Below are 17,437 nucleotides of genomic sequence, written 5' to 3' on the forward strand. Positions count from 1 at the left end.
CTTTGTGCTTAAAGTTTCTATACCTACACACTTAGATGACCACCACACACTGAACAGAAGCTCATTATTTGACTTATGTTGGGCATCTGAGGTTGGGCTCATGGTTTGGCTTCCTCCAGACAAACCACGAGCAGGGAGTCTTAATTACAGCTCATGGTTTGTCTGTAGTGAGACGTGCCACAAGCCTAGGTTGGGTGCAGAGGCCACAATCTTCACCCCAGGAATCCTCATGTTTGTTCGATTGTGGTAAGTCACGGCTTGGTTTAGCTCAGAACCCAACTTTCATCCTCAAGTCAACTACAGATGACCCTATAGTGAGGCCCGACTCAAGATCCATTGTTGGTTTTACTGCTACCTGTATTCTGTTCAAGAGCATTTCAGATTTTGCCCGATTAAGCCCACAATTTCTTTGCAGGATGGAGCAGGAGTTCTACAGGAGGCACAGCATGTCCGAAGCTAAAGATGAAAACAGCTCTGCAAAGACATCATCGGCAGCAGCTCGGAGGTCGTTCTTTAGGAGGAAGCACAAGCACAAACGTAGCGGGTCCAAAGATGGAAAGGAACTGCTAGCCCTTGACACCATCAGCACAGACTCCATCCCTTTTTTGGATGGCAAGTGTCTTAACTGAATTTGCTTAGCCCACAACAAAATTATCTAGGTTTATTTGCATATTGGTAAAAGAGGGCCTTCATGGGACGTGGGTGGTGCTGTGGTCTAAACCACAGAGCCCAGGGCTTGCCGATCAGAAGGTCGGTGGTTCGAATCCCTGCAACAGGGTCAGCTCCTGTTGTTTGGTCCCAGCTCCTGCCCCCTAGCAGTTTGAAAGCATGTCAAGTACAAGTAGATAAATAGGTACCACTCCAGCGGGAAGGTAAATGGCATTTCCGTGCGCTGCTCTGGTTCGCCGGAAGCGGCTTAGTGATGCTGGCCACATGACCTGGAAGCTGTCTGCGTACAAACACCGGCTCCCTTGGCCTATAGAGTGAGATGAGCATGCAACCCCAGAGTTGTCCACAACTGGACCTAATGGTCAGGGGTACCTTTACCTTTAAAGGAGGGCCTATGACTGGGTTTCAGAACAAAACAAAACAGAGGAGTTGAGGCAAGGGTGAGCGGGGGAGAGTCAGCCTGCCATATCTGCTTCATGTTCAAAGCTGTTTGGTGCTACCCAAATGCTAGACTTGTAATCTGGGGAACCGGGTTCGTGTCTCCGCTCCTCCACATGCAGCTGCTGGGTGACCTTGGGCTAGTTACACTTCTCTGAAGTCTCTCAGCCTCACTCACCTCACAGAGTGCTTGTTGTGGGGGAGGAAGGGAAAGGAGAATGTTAGCCGCTTTGAGACTCCTTAGGGTAGTGATAAAGCGGGATATCAAATCCAAACTCTTCTTCTCTCACACATTTAATCTTTTACATAGAAGACTGATTGGTATGTCCCATAACCCTTCTTAAAGTATATTTCCATATATCCCCATAAATCTGCTATTCACAGTAGCTAAGAAGTATGGATTTGGATCATTAGCTATAGAATGTGGAGTTTCTCCAGCTGTTCCCAATATCTTTTTCTGTATTACCTGTTTGGGCTTTGGTTTTTTCAATTCAGATTTTGTATTGTTAGAGAATTCAGATTCACAATTTTCAGACAGCGACTGTCTCACACCTCAGTTACCTTCACTATCATGGGCCCTTGAGCTGTTGTATTCTTTTATTTATTTGTTTTCCTGATCATGTAAGCAACTCTCTGTTTCTCTCCAGATTCTGTAAACCTTGCTTATCAACGAGTCCAGAAAGTGGACTGCACGTCTCCCAGGCCTGTGCTTATTCTAGGGCCACTACTTGATGCTGTGAAGGACATGCTAGTCAAGGAATCTCCTGGAAAATTTTGCCGGTGTCCTCTAGGTAAATATGCCAACACTTGAAGATCCTCTAGTAACAAAAAGTTGGTCTCCAGAGGGAGCAGTAGAAAAACAATAGTTGCTTAGGTGTTATGGGTAATTCAGGTGACAGACATCCTCTATCGGCAAGAATTCCCTTCTAAAATACCTCTTTTCCTTTGCCCATTTGGCCATTGTGCTTCTCTGCATTCTCAGGTATTCTTTCCTCCTCTCCCTCTTCAGCTTATAATTATCCCTCTGCTCTCTTTCCTCTAAGTTTCTTCTCCTTACTGTACTATTCATCTTCTCCCCTACAGCACACAGAGGAAACAAACCACAATACCCGGTTTAGTGTTATCTCCGAACCAGAGATTATTGTTGTTTTTCACTCCCAACAAACTTGGATCAGTAATCTAAGAACAAGCATGGGCTATGTATTGTTGAGAGGAAAACAATGATCCCTGGTTTGGGACGGAGCAGTTGATCCAAGAGTCGAATTTTGTTTCTTTCTAGTGTGTATAGGGAAGACACGGACCAGAAAGACTCAACTGTGGGAAATTGCTAAATATAAGTTGTGAACAATGCCATTACCTTGTTTTCAATTCAAAAGGAAAGTAAATACAAGCCACATCAGCCAAGGTACAGGTGCTGCTTCATACTCCTGGTTAAGCAGAAGTACCAAGTGATGGCGCAGCGTTTAGCATCACGGTCTCCCTTCCCACGTGTGCAATTTATTAAACTCTTTATCTGCTTGCTCCTTTGGGGAGAGCGCTTCCTGACAGCTATGCATGCAGCCTGGAAATCCTCATTTGACAGCACGGACTTATTAAACAGTTGCCCCAGCCTGGATTTATTAAAGCATGGGTTTATGAAGCAGTTGTCATGCTACAGAGCCAACTGGGCAACTGCTGCAACAGCCTCCTTGCTTTCACCCAAGACTCTGTGTGTGGTCCTACATTGCATGAGGCAGGAGAGATGCCAACAGTGCTGCCCCCCCCCCGCCATTCTCTCTCCTTTCTCCCAGCCGCAATGTAACATCCCTCTACCCTGCCCCATTCTAGAAGGGGAGGAAAACATCATGGTATTAGCTTGTGCGAATATTGCATTGTGGGGAATGTGCAGCTGTGGGTGCATATTCCTTGATGATCCAGTTAAACCCTTCAGTAGACATAAGGCCAAATGATTGCTTTTAACTGGTTTAAATGTTAACGTGCTTCATATATATACTGTATGTTTGCAAAGGAAAACTTGGGTCTGAAGCATCCGAATGCCGCCTTCCTGTGAAAGTAAAAATGAATAAACCATTCTTTGTTTTTGTTCTTCCAAAACAGAGGTGATGAAAGCTTCTCAACAAGCCATCGAGCGGGGTGTGAAAGACTGTTTATTCATAGATTATAAACGTAGGAGTGGACATTTCGATGTGACAACTGTTGCCTCAATAAAGGAGATAACAGAGAAGGTGCTTCTCTCTTTCTCTTTCTCTTTTTATGGTAGCTTTACCATCGGTTATATTTTTTCCTCTTAAAAAAGGCACCCACCCACAGTTCTGCTGCACCTAAACTAGTTTGGGCCTGCCAGCTTCTCGAGTGGGAGACAGTCTGGAACCACACAAAAACTTACCTGAACTCTTTGGAGAAGAGGCAACGCACAAGGAGATAGAAATATGACCCTTTCTCAATTACGTTTGCATTCTTATATTTAAAAACTGGATTGATGTGCTGTTTTGATTCTGTAATCCCTAGATGAAAGTGGCTAAGTAGGTGAGCCAGCAAGTCTTGTGTTTGAGTCTAACCTCGGGTGTTGTTGACTTCCGGAGCACATGGCAGTAACTTTCCATGGCACACTGGACAGAATGAAGAACTTTCTATCCCTGTTCTTCAGCTTATACTTCATGGGCCAAATTTGATGCAACATGGCAGCCAATATTATCATTATTTAACAACACTTACATAGTGTGGGATTGTAATAAACCTCAAATCCATTTGTTGTTTGCATGCAATTTACATGCTGCCCTTCATCGTAAGATCTCAGTGTGGTTCACAGAATAAAATACAGGATAAAAACAAGTAAATAAATCAAAACAGCAAACCAATACCCCCCTTCCCACAGATACAATTAAAAGGCAGTAGAATATTAATCTCAGGTGAGGAGTGGGAGGTTTCTGCTTCTTCTATCAGGAAGAGCACCCATCCAAGCTCCCCACCTCCTCTCTCCATGTCCCATTGCTACAGGAACTTCTATCTCAGGCCAGCTCTGCTACTGGCAGTAAACCAAGCTGATGAGAAAAGTGTTTTTAGGCCATTTGGAAGTTTCAGGTCTGCTCACCTGAGCACAACTTCCATGGTAAAAAAGCATGCCCTGCCCACCCCACTAATGGAGACGTATGTTTAAATAAGAGCATGCCGCTTGCCTCCATCACAACTCCATCACAGCCCCCTCCTCTGCAAAAGGGGGCTAATGATACTGAGCTGCCTTGCATAGCTGTTTGTAAGGGTTGCTAAGTGAATGCACGTGAAATGCTTTGAACATATCATTAATCAATTATTCTTTATCAGGACTGTCACTGCCTCTTGGACATTGCTCCTCATGCCATCGAGCGGCTCCACAGCATTCACATCTACCCAATCGTCATTTTTGTCCGTTACAAAAATGCCAAGCAGATCAAGTAAGTGTGAGATGTGGGCCGGGCGGGGGGGGTGGCTGTAGGGATTCGGGTGGTGCTTGGAGGATGGCGTGCTTCCAGTGCTTTCTCGTGTGCAACAGGAAATCTGCTTTCACTTAGATATGCCATTTAGGCTTCAGTCTTATATCTGCTTACCTTAGAGTAAGCCCCATTCAGGGGTAACTTCCGAGTAGATGTTTGTGGGTTGCACTTCAAAATTCTATGAATTTTGAGTATGGGGCTGCACTGCATTATCAAAGGCTTGATTTTATTTAATCAGATCATACAATGTTGTCGTGCTTTTAGTTTCTCTCGTGCTTCTCTGCTGAACTGATTTTTGTACATTGGTTATGCTATACAGAGGTACCTCGGTTTATGAACTTCATCCATTCTGGCAGTTCATTCTTAAACCGAATCTGCTCTTAAACCAAGGCACGCTTTCCCTAATGAGGCCTCCCGCCGGCAGTGCCTTTCCACCGTTCGGCCTCTATTCGTAAACCGAGGTAACGTTCGCAAACCGGAACACTACTTCCGATTTTGCAGAGTTTGTAAACCGAATAGTTTGTAAACAGGAATGTTTGTAAACCAAGGTACCACTGTATAAATAATATATGCTGGGTAAAGGGTGTTTTTTTTCCATATGAGGCCTACAGATTTGCATTGGATTATATTCATATATAGTCCCTTGTGGCTACTATTTTTTAATGCTTTTAAAATGCCTTGAGGCCAAGGTGTACTGTACAATAATTGCATTAAGAACAGGCCCTCGGGATTTGCAAAGAAAAGTAAGGCAGTTAGGAAGGGAACAGGGAGAAGCCAGGTCAGCGCCATAGAAGCTGTTTAAACCAGGGGTAGCCCATCAGATGTTCCCTGCCAGCATGATATTTAAACCCTTGCAAGGAGGGAGAGGTGCAAAAGTCAGGAGGTATTGGAGAGAGAATGAAGACATGAAAATTGAACAAGTACCCCAAGGTTTTGGCAAGATGAAACTGCCAGTGGAGGAGAGGGAGAAGAGAGGGAAGAGATCTCTATACAGAAGAAGTCACTTTGAAAAGTGGCTCTGATAAGAAAACAGGAATCCAGGCCCAAGTGGAGTGACAGAGGCAAGCCAGCTTTGGGAGCCAAGTGGCAACCACTGGGCTTTGTGGGGCAGCTGCACTCACACTCCATATATCCACCTTGCACAACAATTTTCAATGCTTGCTTCCTTACAATCATGGTTCATAAAAGATAACTGAAATTTAGGATTTTAAGCAACATTTATAAACAATGTTTCCTATATATAAAGGTTTTGGACAGCCATCCAGCGCCCTAAGGGTGCTTTCTGGTCACAGTTGACAGCACTGCCCTTGTGTTAGGTGCCTGTTGATTAGGGCAGATTGCCTTGCCAGTTGCAGCAGATCAAAGGTTAGCTCATGGGAAGGCAAACTAATACCTGGGGGTTGGATCCGGCCCAATCGCCTTCTAAATCCAGCCCACGGACGGTCCGGGAATCAGCATGTTTTTACATGAATAGAATGTGTGCTTTTATTTCAAATGCATCTCTGGGTTATTTGTGGGGCATAGGAATTCATTCATCCCCCCCCCAAAAAAAATATATAGTCTGGCCCCCCACAATGTATGAGGGACAGTGGACTAGCTCCCTGCTGAAAAAGCTTGCTGACCCCGGTAGCTGCTCCTGTTGCTGCAGTTTGTGTGTCAAGCGGCCTTCCTATACTGGGCACCAGGTGGCGATCTCCACACACCATCTATGCTGATTAAAATGGGCTGCAAATCTGTTTAGCTCCCTAATGGTTTGCCTTGTGTCCCCTGAAAAATTAAGCATTTAATGAGCTTTTTCTGCATTTCTGTATTAGAGAGCAAAAAGACCCCGTCTTCCTGAGGGACAAAGTTACGCAGAAACATTCCAAAGAACAGTTTGAGACTGCTCAGAAGATAGAACAGGAATATAACAAGTACTTCACAGGTTTGTATGCCAAAGGAAACAATAGCAAAGTGGAAGGCTGGCTTCTGATTCCTCTAGCTGGTTGTGTTTATGTGTGTTTGTGTATTTTTTTTGCAACAGCATTTCCTCCCCCCCCCCTTAGCAGTCACGTGTGTAGGTCACAGTATAGCACAGTGAGAACGCATAGAGAAGCACACTCTGTATACGCACCTCCCTTCATTATCCTGATTCCTGGGCCACATAGAGGTCTAGTTCATACACCTGGTGGTGGAGGAGATGCTTATAAGGAAACAGGCAGGGTTGTTGTTCCTGTTGCCAAAGAGGCAGGCCACTTTTTGAACTGATAAGTGACAACAGGTGAGAAACCAAACAAAGCCCAACTGACATGCCTGGTTCTCTGCAGGTTGTTGTGAGGATAAAGGTGTCCTACATATGACCACCTTGAGCTCTTAAGAGAAAGGGTGGGGGAAAACCATCATCACCACTAAGAAGGGGGGTATTCATCCCCCTTCATTTTAATTGCTTCAGTGTTTTTCGATTTCTTGGCGCTAGTGCAAATTCAGCTCCCCCCGGTAAACAAACATGCTGATTGACTGGTGTGTGTGTGATCCTTCTTTTCACAGGGATTGTCCAGGGAGGCCCTCTTTCGATCGTTTGCACTCAGATCATGACAACAGTTGATCAAGAACAAAACAAGGTCCTGTGGATTCCAGCCGGCCCTCTATAGACATATGCAGTGAAGTGACTGAAACTCTGCCACAGATTCGTACATAAAACAGTTGCTTACGGTGGGTGTTGTTTGGTCCACCCTAAGCTGCCTGGATGGTTGGTACAATTTGGAGTCGTCGCGGACAACATCTGTGAGGCACCCGTGGAAGGCGGTAGGCCTTTCGCTGGCAGAATTCTTCTACATTTGTTCCTATACAAATGAATGAATGCAGAATTTCTTTTACGTAAGACTGTGATGCTGCAAAGAGAGAGAGAGAAACCCTTTAGGATACGTTTACAAAAACCTCTCCCCCCCCCCCCATCCCAAGTATTTGGTGGTTCATGTTTACTTGAATTTTTTTAAAACAAGCAACCTGTTCAGCTTCCCCTTCCCCAGTTACCCCCCTGCTTATTTCTCCTCTGCTTCTGATACGAAGAAAACCAAACAAAACAGTGTCGAGTTCCTACTCAGCTGAGTGAGCATGACTTTTTCATGAAGTGTGGTTCTGTCCTTCCATAAGAGCTGTTCTACCTTTAAGAACAATCAGTTGCGTGGATTGTGAATGGGTTTTCTTCTAGGTACCCATTTGGGGAGTGAATCCAGGGGGAAGAAGCACTCTTCCTATATATGGGTGAGGCCACTGTTTGTATCTCATAAACTCCTTTGTCTGTTCAAAAAAAGTTATTGGCTTCTTTTATGCATGGGTTAATATTTAAATGTCATGGTGTATCTGATCAAACTGTGCTCATTGTGTATTCAGAATAATAATTTTGGGTTGCTGGCCTACATTAAGCAGTAAATCATAAGGGTTAATAGCTGTGCCTAGAGACTGCTTTATTTTATCACATTTAGGTAGTCTATGTAATTGGAAGCTTACATTGCTCAAGCTTTGTTCTTTTGGTGTGTAATAGCCATAGGGATTTTTATTTAATTAGAATTGCAGTCTCTGTTATAGGGATCTGACAACCTCTAGTGTGGTCCTGTAACTTGTTAGTTTTCCCACTGTCGATAAATGTAGTGTGTGTCTGTTTTGTTTATTTGTTTTTTGTTACAATATGTATCTTCTCACTGTACCAAATTCCATTCTATGTTTCTTTTTGCACTTCTGACTTCATTTCCCAACCGTGTGTTTATCTTTTTTTTCCTTCGTAAAGAATTGCATGTCATGTTTTGTAGGTAATGTAACTTTATTGTTCAAGTATCATTTAAGTAGGACTATATTTGTGATGACTGCTCCTAACATTTCATTATGTACATAGGTTTTCTTTCTTCTGATTTTTCCCCTTCCGTTTTTTTTTAGTTTTTGCTTTCTTTTTGCATTAATTAAAAAAAAAGGGATTCTTCTTGCACAGTTGTTCAAAGACAAAATTTGGTTGGAAATTTAAACCTCTGTTTTGCAGATACTATTTTATAATTCAAAATACAGGAGGGAGAGAGAGAGAGGGAGGGGAAAATGTAGAAAGGCTATTGATAAATTCTTAGTTAAAATACTGTTAATAAGTTGAGGGACAACATATATTTTTTTTAAAGAGGGAGGCCAGAGTTGGACTTCAACGGTACGATTGAAACAGACCGGTACTGTTGCAACATGGATTTTCTGAACTAAAAAAAAAGTCACTTTGTATGAAAACAAAAAAGTTGTGTTAAATAAAGGTCAATTTCTATAACTTGACTTGTATGGGAGTGTTGCATAATTCCCTGTCTGACTCTGTTGTTCAATTTACTACTATCAACCATACTATGAACACCAAGCAAAAGGTTACAGAATTAAAACAAATTCACAGACATTTGTAATGGTCATTTTACATTGAGATTCCAAATTGCATTTTGTTGCAATTACCCATGAAGCATAATGACTCCCAAAGAAAATTCAGAGCAAAGCTTGCTTAAATTTTGATACCATTGGATTTAAAAGATGCTAGCTTGACATACTACTCTTTGTGCCCTTCCCATTTAACAAAATAATACATTTTGAGTATCAGTGGTAAACATCTGCCTGACGGAAATTGGGCTTGGTGGATGCTTTTTCTTTCCAGTATAAGAGGCATTAGGCAAAAGGTAAAAATTCTATGACCTCATCCCTGCTGATTTGGAGTCCTAACCCATGACCTTCCAAAGCCCAGTTTGGAAATGGGAGTGCTTTATAAGCTTTTCTCAAGCTAATGTGTGTAAGGCTGAAAAATAAAACAATTCCCCCAAGTTAAGAGAAGTCTTAAAATGGCAAAGCCACAGGGTGGGGTGGGGGATACAAATTTTGGACCATGCAAAGGCTTCATTGGACCTGATTTCAGATATCATGGGAGAGAAAGAATGTCTTATGAATGCACACTTTATGAAGCAACCTAGCATTCCCTCAGCTACTGATATATTTGAATAGCTGTCTCCATCCTCTCCCTCATAAATAATCTGCATGATTTTGGTTTGGTGAGCTCACTGAAGAATGGCCATAAACTCTACATAACGGCTAAGTGAAATATTTTCTGCTATTATATGGGGCATGTGGTTATCTCAAGGAGTGAGGTGGTTTTTGTAATTCTACATTTTGACTTGACAAAGTGACAGAACCATGGTGGATACTGGAGCGAGTTGCATAATTGTTTAGCTAAAACTGATGTAGCTGGAGGCTCTCTGATACATTAGATGGATTATAGAAGAATCATAGAATCATAGAATCATAGAGTTGGAAGAGACCGCAAGGGTCATCGAGTCCAACCCCCTGCCAAGCAGGAAACACCATCAGAGCACTCCTGACATATGGTTGTCAAGCCTCTGCTTAAAGACCTCCAAAGAAGGAGACTCCACCACACTCCTTGGCAGCAAATTCCACTGTCGAACAGCTCTTACTGTCAGGAAGTTCTTCCTAATGTTTAGGTGGAATCTTCTTTCTTGTAGTTTGTATCCATTGCTCCGTGTCCGCTTCTCTGGAGCAGCAGAAAACAACCTTTCTCCCTCCTCTATGTGACATCCTTTTATATATTTGAACATGGCTATCATATCACCCCTTAACCTCCTCTTCTCCAGGCTAAACATGCCCAGCTCCCTTAGCCGATCCTCATAAGGCATTGTTTCCAGGCCTTTGACCATTTTGGTTGCCCTCCTCTGTACACGTTCTAGTTTGTCAGTGTCTTTCTTGAACTGTGGTGCCCAGAACTGGACACAGTACTCCAGGTGAGGTCTGACCAGAGCAGAATACAGTGGCACTATAACTTCCCTTGATCTAGATGCTATACTCCTATTGATGCAGCCCAGAATTGCATTGGCTTTTTTAGCTGCCGCGTCACACTGTTGGCTCATGTTAAGTTTGTGGTCAACCAAGACTCCTAGATCCTTTTCACATGTACTGCTCTCAAGCCAGGTGTCACCCATCTTGTATTTGTGCCTCTCATTTTTTTTGCCCAAGTGCAATACTTTACATTTCTCCCTGTTAAAATTCATCTTGTTTGTTTTGGCCCAGTTCTCTAATCTGTCAAGGTCGTTTTGAAGTGTGATCCTGTCTTCTGGGGTGTTAGCCACCCCTCCCAGTTTGGTGTCATCTGCAAATTTGATCAGGATGCCCTTGAGTCCATCATCCAAGTCGTTGATAAAGATGTTGAATAAGACCGGGCCCAAGACAGAACCCTGTGGCACCCCACTAGTCACTCTTCTCCAGGATGAAGAGGAACCATTGATGAGCACCCTTTGGGTCCGGTCAGTCAGCCAGTTACAAATCCACTGAGTGGTAGCATAGTCAAGACCGCATTTTACCAGCTTCTTTACAAGAATATCATGGGGCACCTTGTCAAATGCCTTGCTGAAATCAAGGTAGACTACATCCACTGCGTTCCCTTCATCTACCAGGCTTGTAATTCTGTCAAAAAATGAGATCAGGTTAGTCTGACATGACTTATTTTTCAGAAATCCATGCTGACTATTGGTGATCACAGCATTCCTTTCTAGGTGCTCACAGATTGTTTGCTTAATGATCTGCTCCAGAATCTTCCCTGGTATTGATGTCAGACTGACTGGGCGGTAATTATTTGGGTCCTCTATTTTCCCCTTTTTGAAAATAGGGACAACATTTGCCCTCCTCCAGTCTGCCGGGACTTCGCCTGTTCTCCAGGAATTCTCAAAGATGACTGCCAGTGGTTCTGAGATCACATCTGCCAGTTCTTTTAATACTCTTGGATGCAGTTCATCTGGCCCTGGAGACTTGAATACATCTAAACTAGCCAAGTATTCTTGTACTATCTCCTTAGTTATTCTGGGCTGTGTTTCCTCTGCTGAATCATTTCCTCCAAATTCTTCAGGTCGGGCATTGTTTTCTTTATCGGAGAAGACTGAGGCAAAGAAGGCATTGAGGAGTTCAGCCCTTTCTGTGTCCCCTGTTTGCATTTCACCATCTTCTCCTCTGAGTGACCCCACTGTTTCTTTGTTCTTCCTTTTGCTACGAACATACCCATAGAAGCCTTTTTTGTTGCTTTTAACCTCTCTAGCAAGCCTGAGTTCATTCTGTGCTTTAGCTTTTCTGACTTTGTTTCTACACGTGCTGGCTATTTGTTTGAATTCCTCTTTGGTGGTTTCCCCCCTTTTCCATTTTTTGTACACATCCTTTTTTAATCTTAACTCAGTTAAAAGTTCTTTAGATAGCCACCCTGGCTTCCTTAGGCACCTTCCATGTTTCCGTCTCATTGGTATTGCCTGAAGTTGTGCTTTTACTATCTCCCTCTTAACAAACTCCCAGCCATCATGAACTCCCTTTCCTTTTAGTATTACTGTCCATGGGATCTCACCCAGCACTTCCCTAAGTTTTATGAAGTCGGCTTTCTTAAAGTCAAGAAATTGAGTCTAGTATGCTTGGCTGCTCCTTTCCGTTGTATAGTAAACTTCAGAAGAGCATGATCACTTGCGCCTAATGATCCTTCCACTTCTACCCCATTAACCAGGTCATCGACATTGGTTAGGACCAGATCTAAAATGGCTGTTCCTCTTGTTGCTTCTCCCACTTTCTGGACAATGAAGTTGTCTGCAAGGCCAGTGAGGAATCTGTTTGACCTTATGCTCTTGGCTGAGTTTGACCTCCAACAAATATCTGGGTAATTGAAGTCCCCCATTACTACTATCTCCCTTCCTTTTGGATGCTTGGCCATCTGTTCCAGGAAGGCATCATCTATGTCCTCCGTTTGGCTTGGGGATCTATAGTAAACTCCCACAATGAGGTCACTATTATTCTTCTCTCCCTTAATTTTGACCCAAATGCTCTCACTTTGGCTTTGAGGTTCTAAATCTTGGATCTCTTCACAGGTATACACATCCCTGACATATAACGCCACTCCTCCTCCTTTCTTGTCTGGTCTGTTTCTCTGAAATAGATTGTATCCCTCCATTTTTACATTCCAATCGTGGGACTTATCCCACCAGGTTTCAGTGATGCCTATTATGTCATATTTAGTTTGCTGTACCAAGAGCTCAAGCTCATCTTGTTTATTTCCCATGCTTTGTGCATTAGTGTACAGACATTGAAGTCCATTAGTCATTCCCCCGTGTCTCTTATTTAAGGATTTTTTCCTCCCACCACTAGGTCTGCTTGCTGTTTGCTCCATTTGGTCTATGACATTTGGATGATCATCTTCATCAATTAATAGACTCCTACCTTCAGGAGCACTGTCTCCCTCCCCCACATTAGTCAGTTTAAAGCCCTCCTGATGAGGTTTCTTAGTTTTTTGGCAAAAACATTCCTCCCAACCGTTGTGAGGTGCAGCCCATCGCTTGCCAGAAGTCCATCCTCAAGAAACTGCAGTCCGTGATCTAAGAATCCAAACCGTTCCTGTTTACACCATTTGCGAAGCCAGCTGTTTACTTCCACTATTTTCCTCTCTCTCCCTGGGCCACGTCGTTCAACTGGGAGGACAGATGAGATGACGATTTGTGCATTTAATTGCTTCAATTTCCTGCCCAGAGCCTCGTAGTCTCTTTTGATCTTCTGGAGGCTATTGCTTGCAGTGTCATTGGTTCCCACATGAACCAAGAGGAAGGGGTATTTGTCAGTGGGTTTTATGATTCCTTGCAGCCGTTCAGTTACATCTTGGATCTTAGCCCCGGGGAGACAGCACACTTCCCGAGACATCTTGTCAGGCCCACAGATCACTGCTTCTGTTCCCCTCAGTAGGGAATCCCCTATCACCACTACACGCCTTCTCTTAGGTTTGGTCAGGGTTCTTCCGTGAGCGGTCCGTTCCAAGGTCGCCTGCACATTCCCTGAGGACTGACTTTGCTGCTCCTCTTCATATACGTGATCGACTGTAATGAGGGAGAGATCCTCAAATGGAGTCTGCTCTTCGTCTTCCATGCTAGGGGAGAGGACCTCAAAGCGATTGTGTATTTCTAGACAATCAGAGCGAACCCTGGGCCTCCTACTTCTTTGAGTCACGTTTCTCCACATATCGGGCTCCTGTGTTGGTGAACTAGCCTCCTTCTCAGGGGAGTCCCCTGTTTCCTCCTTGGTGGAGACGGTGTGCTCTGTTGCTTCCAAGAAGAGCTCCAGCTCTCTAATTCTTTGGAGCGTAGCTACACGTTCCTCCAGTTGCTGGACTTTGTCTTTTAGGAGGGCAATCAACATGCAATTGCTGCACGTAAAGCTGCCTGCAACCTTTGGCAAGATGGCAAACATTGCGCAGGAACCGCAGGCGACTGCAGCTGTTCCCTCCCCCTCCATCTTGAGAATGTGTCGTTGGGCTTGAGACTAGCTCCGCGAAATCTAAAAGATGGTTCAAACTGCCCTGCAAACACTGCAAACACTGATAAGCTCCTCCCACAGCTAATCACCTGCCTCAACAGAAACCCTGCCCCCTCTGACCTTTGACCAGGGAAATCAGCTAATCAGCCACAAGAATCACACACACAAGAAACCCCTTTTGGCTCCTTCTTCAGCCGCTGCCCTGCAAACACAATTCATTTCTCCACAGTTTGGGGCACATAAAGATGAAAATGGATGATTATCTGTAACAACTGGGAGGGAAAGGGGTTAGCTCCACCCCTCCATTCAATGCAAGAAAGGCTATTGCACATCTACAAGACCAAAGGAATTGGCATTGCTAGTCTTCATCGCTTCCTAGAAGGTACAAAGAGTCCTGCCTTACACTGTGAGCCTTCCATTCTTACTTCCTGGCCAGGACCACCAAAACCCACTTGCGGGGACATCCCCACTTTCAGCCACGGGGAGGCAGGCTTCACAAAATCCTGTGCAAGCGTCTATTCCTATGCTTGTTCCTGCAAAGCATGTTACTGTTTCCCTCTCCAGCAATAAACCCCTCCGAGTCCGGCTGTGCACTGACAGACATGCCCTCCTCTTCGTCCTATGTTGATAGCGCCTGCATAAAGCCACCATTCTACAAAAGCCCGCACAAAACAAAACACGCCTCCCTTCTGGCATCGCGAAGCACCTGTTTGTGCAACTCCACCCTGGCCCAAGATCCGGCTCGCTGCTCTCGTTCATTTCCCCAGACCCCACGGCCTCCTTCCCTGCCCTCAGCCAAAGATTGCTTTCAGAACAACAACAACGCCAACCATCCAGGCCGAACGCTGGGTTTCAAGAGCAGCCTTTAATCGGCGGGGATCGTGTCCCTCTGGGGCTGCTCCCTATGCCTCGTTGCTCCTCCGATGGAGCAGGAAGGAAAACCGAGAGAGGGAGAATGACATGCAAAAGAGGCGAGCCGGGCGGGGGTGAAGGGAGGCCGATCTCTGCTCTGCCGCCTTTCCTTCTTGCTATTTGGGGTCCTTCCTCCCCGGCCCGACCATGAGGCGTGCAAGTCACTGAGACCTGCAGAGAAAAAGAGAGCGGCTGGGAAAACATCGCTGGATTGGGAGCGGGAGAAGAGAGGGACAGCCAGCGCGTCACGCCATTCAGCAAGTGCCAGGACCGCGCCGCCGCCTCCAAGCCTAAGGCGCAGCTCGCTCGCTCGCTCGCTCTCTGTTACGCCAGAAGGACTTGTTGAGGCGGCAGGTCACGTGGGCCGCCTGCCCGCCCTTCGGCTCCTGCCGCCGCTCCCTGTCAAGCGCGTGGCTCTCTCGCTCCCTCGCTCGCCTCCATTTGCTCGAGGCAGGCTCGGAGAAGCGCGCAGGGCCGTTTGGGAGGAGGCGAGGGGGAGCCTGGAGAGCCCCGAGACCAGGCAGGAGCCAGCCGGGAGGGGAGCCGAAGCCGAGGAGAGAGGAAGGGGCTGGACTTGCCGGAGAGACTGGCGAGGGGTCGCTCTCCGCCTTGGCGCGCAAATCGTGAGGCGACCAAGGGAGGAGTCCCGCCCGCCTTCTCGCCTTGGTGGCGGGCGTCGTGAGGGGGAAGGGGCAGCCTCTGACTGGAGCGGCGGCCGCCTGCCTGGACGTGCGCTGAGGCTCGGCTTGCGCACCTCCCCGCCCAAGAGCAGCGCTATGGCTGGGCCTGGGCTTGGCCGAGGGCGCTGGCAGGAGCAGCAGCGGGAGCTCTTAGCCATGGCCAATGGCGGAGGCGGCTCCAGGAGATCCTCCTCGGCACTCAACGCGGCCATCATCCCCAGGACCATGGAGGTCCCCTGCGCCCGCGGGCAGCGCATGTGGTGGGCCTTTCTGGCCTCGTCCATGGTGCCCCTTTTCTTCTCCTGCTCTGGAGGACCCTCAAGTACCTGTGTACCGTCTGCTGTCACTGTGGGGGCAAGGAGAAGGTAAGAGTTTCTCTTCTTGCCCGGGTTCTCCCGCTTGTGGGCCGCTTCACACGTTGCCTAGGGCGGGTCAGGAAGCTGAGGTCTGGCGCAGCGCGCCCACTCGCGTGTCTAGCTGGTGCCTTCCTCTGGGAGCTGCGAATGGCCGAGGAGTGGGGGGAAGGCGAGGGTTGGACACCTGCAGAATGTCCCGTTCATGGTTGGCAACTCATTTCAGGGAAACTTACATATAAACTGTATGTTCAGATTGCAGCCGTGTATCTGGAGCCTTTGCGTGTTGACAGGGAAATGGGTCCCAGTGAGTTCAAAGGCTTCATTTTTGAGGGCATCTGCTTAGGAGAGCAAGTGCTTTTGAATGTCACATGCAGCTCAGTCCTTGGGAACTGCAGCCTTAGTCCCAAGTAAACTGCTTCTTTTGGTCCTTTCTAATTTACTGCTACCTTTCTCCAGCTGCTTTGGTACTAGGAGAGCAGAGGGCCCTTGGTTGTTGTTGCTGTGGCATGAAAAGTTAAAGAAATCCTCAAAAGGCAATAACCTCAGATTTTGGATAAAACTGTGTTGGACCAGCAGTTCAGTAGCGGTCATGGGTGAGCTGAGGTTCAAAGGTTGTGACTTCTTTTGTCTGAAGTGGACAGGGAGTCTTCAGAACAGTGGTGGTAGTTCCTCTTTTCCTTGTTGAATGATGGCTTCAGCTACTCCTCCCCACCTCACACAAACAGGCTGAGAAGGAGATGCACCTTGGCAAGAATAAACTTGCTAGCCAAGTTGCTCTATTATTGCTGCCAGGTCTCTCTTGCACTCGGATGGGTTTGCCTTTCTAGCATCAAGTACTGTCGATTTTGCTATGTCCAAATCACATTTTGTTTGGTTCAGCCGTAGGTGGTAACAAAGCAATGGAAAAACCAGCTAACTAAAGAGATGAGGTGGCCTCAAAAGTACAAATGGTAACGAAGAATATGTATAATCCAATTCAAGAGTTTTACTGCCCATTCATGTTAGATCTAATGACAGTGAATGCGTTTTGGTGAGGAAAGGGGGAATAAGGGATTTGCACAAAGAAGACATTTAAATGGGCAAATAGTCTTGAAACAATCACACATTGCCCACCCCTTCTCATTCACCCCTGTTTCTTCCCACTTAATCAAAATCTTGCTCCTCGTAAGGTCAGAATTCAAATTGAGCCACTCTGTATGGCTCTTTCCCGCCTTCTTTGTAAGCAGAATCCATGTGGAATTGTCATCTGCCATGGAGGGAGAATCCCATAAGCACTGTAGAGGCAGAAACATTGAACTTGCCAGAAGTATTGTTGTGGAAGAGACCTGGCCACATTGCCCCCCTTAAGGTGACTGCTGAAAACTGTCAAGTAAAAGAACTGAGCAACGGGGGGGGGGGGGGGGGAACCGGTCTGAATCCACACACAAATGTCGATGGAGCCAGGATTTTGAGTATCTCACGCTCTTTGAAATCTATGGGATCCTTACCCATTGCATTCAGTTAACTCAAGACATTTGGGATTTCGGCTGTCCGGAAACATATTTTGGGCAGAATCCTATGAGAAGTTATTCCCATGCAAGCTCCATTG

The 17,437-nt window shown here is 45.9% G+C and overlaps 2 protein-coding genes across 30 annotated transcripts in view; both read left to right on the plus strand.

Moving 5' to 3' along the window:
• Window positions 1–17,437, plus strand: part of DLG5 (discs large MAGUK scaffold protein 5) — a 112,517-nt gene that overhangs the window by 88,271 nt on the left and 6,809 nt on the right. For 24 of the 27 annotated variants that reach the window (XM_083440232.1, XM_083440212.1, XM_083440234.1 and 21 more), the window contains 6 exons: window positions 416–612; window positions 1,755–1,898; window positions 3,205–3,332; window positions 4,429–4,538; window positions 6,392–6,501; window positions 7,104–8,861. In XM_083440232.1, coding sequence (XP_083296358.1) covers window positions 416–612; window positions 1,755–1,898; window positions 3,205–3,332; window positions 4,429–4,538; window positions 6,392–6,501; window positions 7,104–7,207 — 793 coding nt within the window. In that variant the 3' untranslated portion in view covers window positions 7,208–8,861. Of the gene's footprint in view, window positions 1–415; window positions 613–1,754; window positions 1,899–3,204; window positions 3,333–4,428; window positions 4,539–6,391; window positions 6,573–6,625; window positions 6,654–7,103; window positions 8,862–17,437 lie in introns of those variants that run through there. The other 3 variants (XM_083440231.1, XM_083440218.1, XM_083440219.1) reach the window with 3 other exon arrangements.
• The window catches only part of LOC310677442 (disks large homolog 5-like), a 37,460-nt gene continuing 35,240 nt past the window's right edge, over window positions 15,218–17,437 (plus strand). The window contains exon 1 of one of the 3 annotated variants that reach the window (XM_083440495.1): window positions 15,218–15,858. Coding sequence is in view for 1 of the 3 variants with exons in the window: in XM_083440504.1 (XP_083296630.1) it covers window positions 15,657–15,858 (202 nt within the window). In the remaining 2 variants the exon portion in view is untranslated. The remainder of the gene's footprint in view (window positions 15,859–17,437) is intronic. The other 2 variants (XM_083440502.1, XM_083440504.1) reach the window with 2 other exon arrangements.

This window comes from Podarcis tiliguerta (genome assembly GCF_965153285.1).
Source record: "Podarcis tiliguerta genome assembly, chromosome: 5".
In the NCBI taxonomy this organism is placed as follows: Eukaryota; Metazoa; Chordata; class Lepidosauria; order Squamata; family Lacertidae; genus Podarcis; species Podarcis tiliguerta.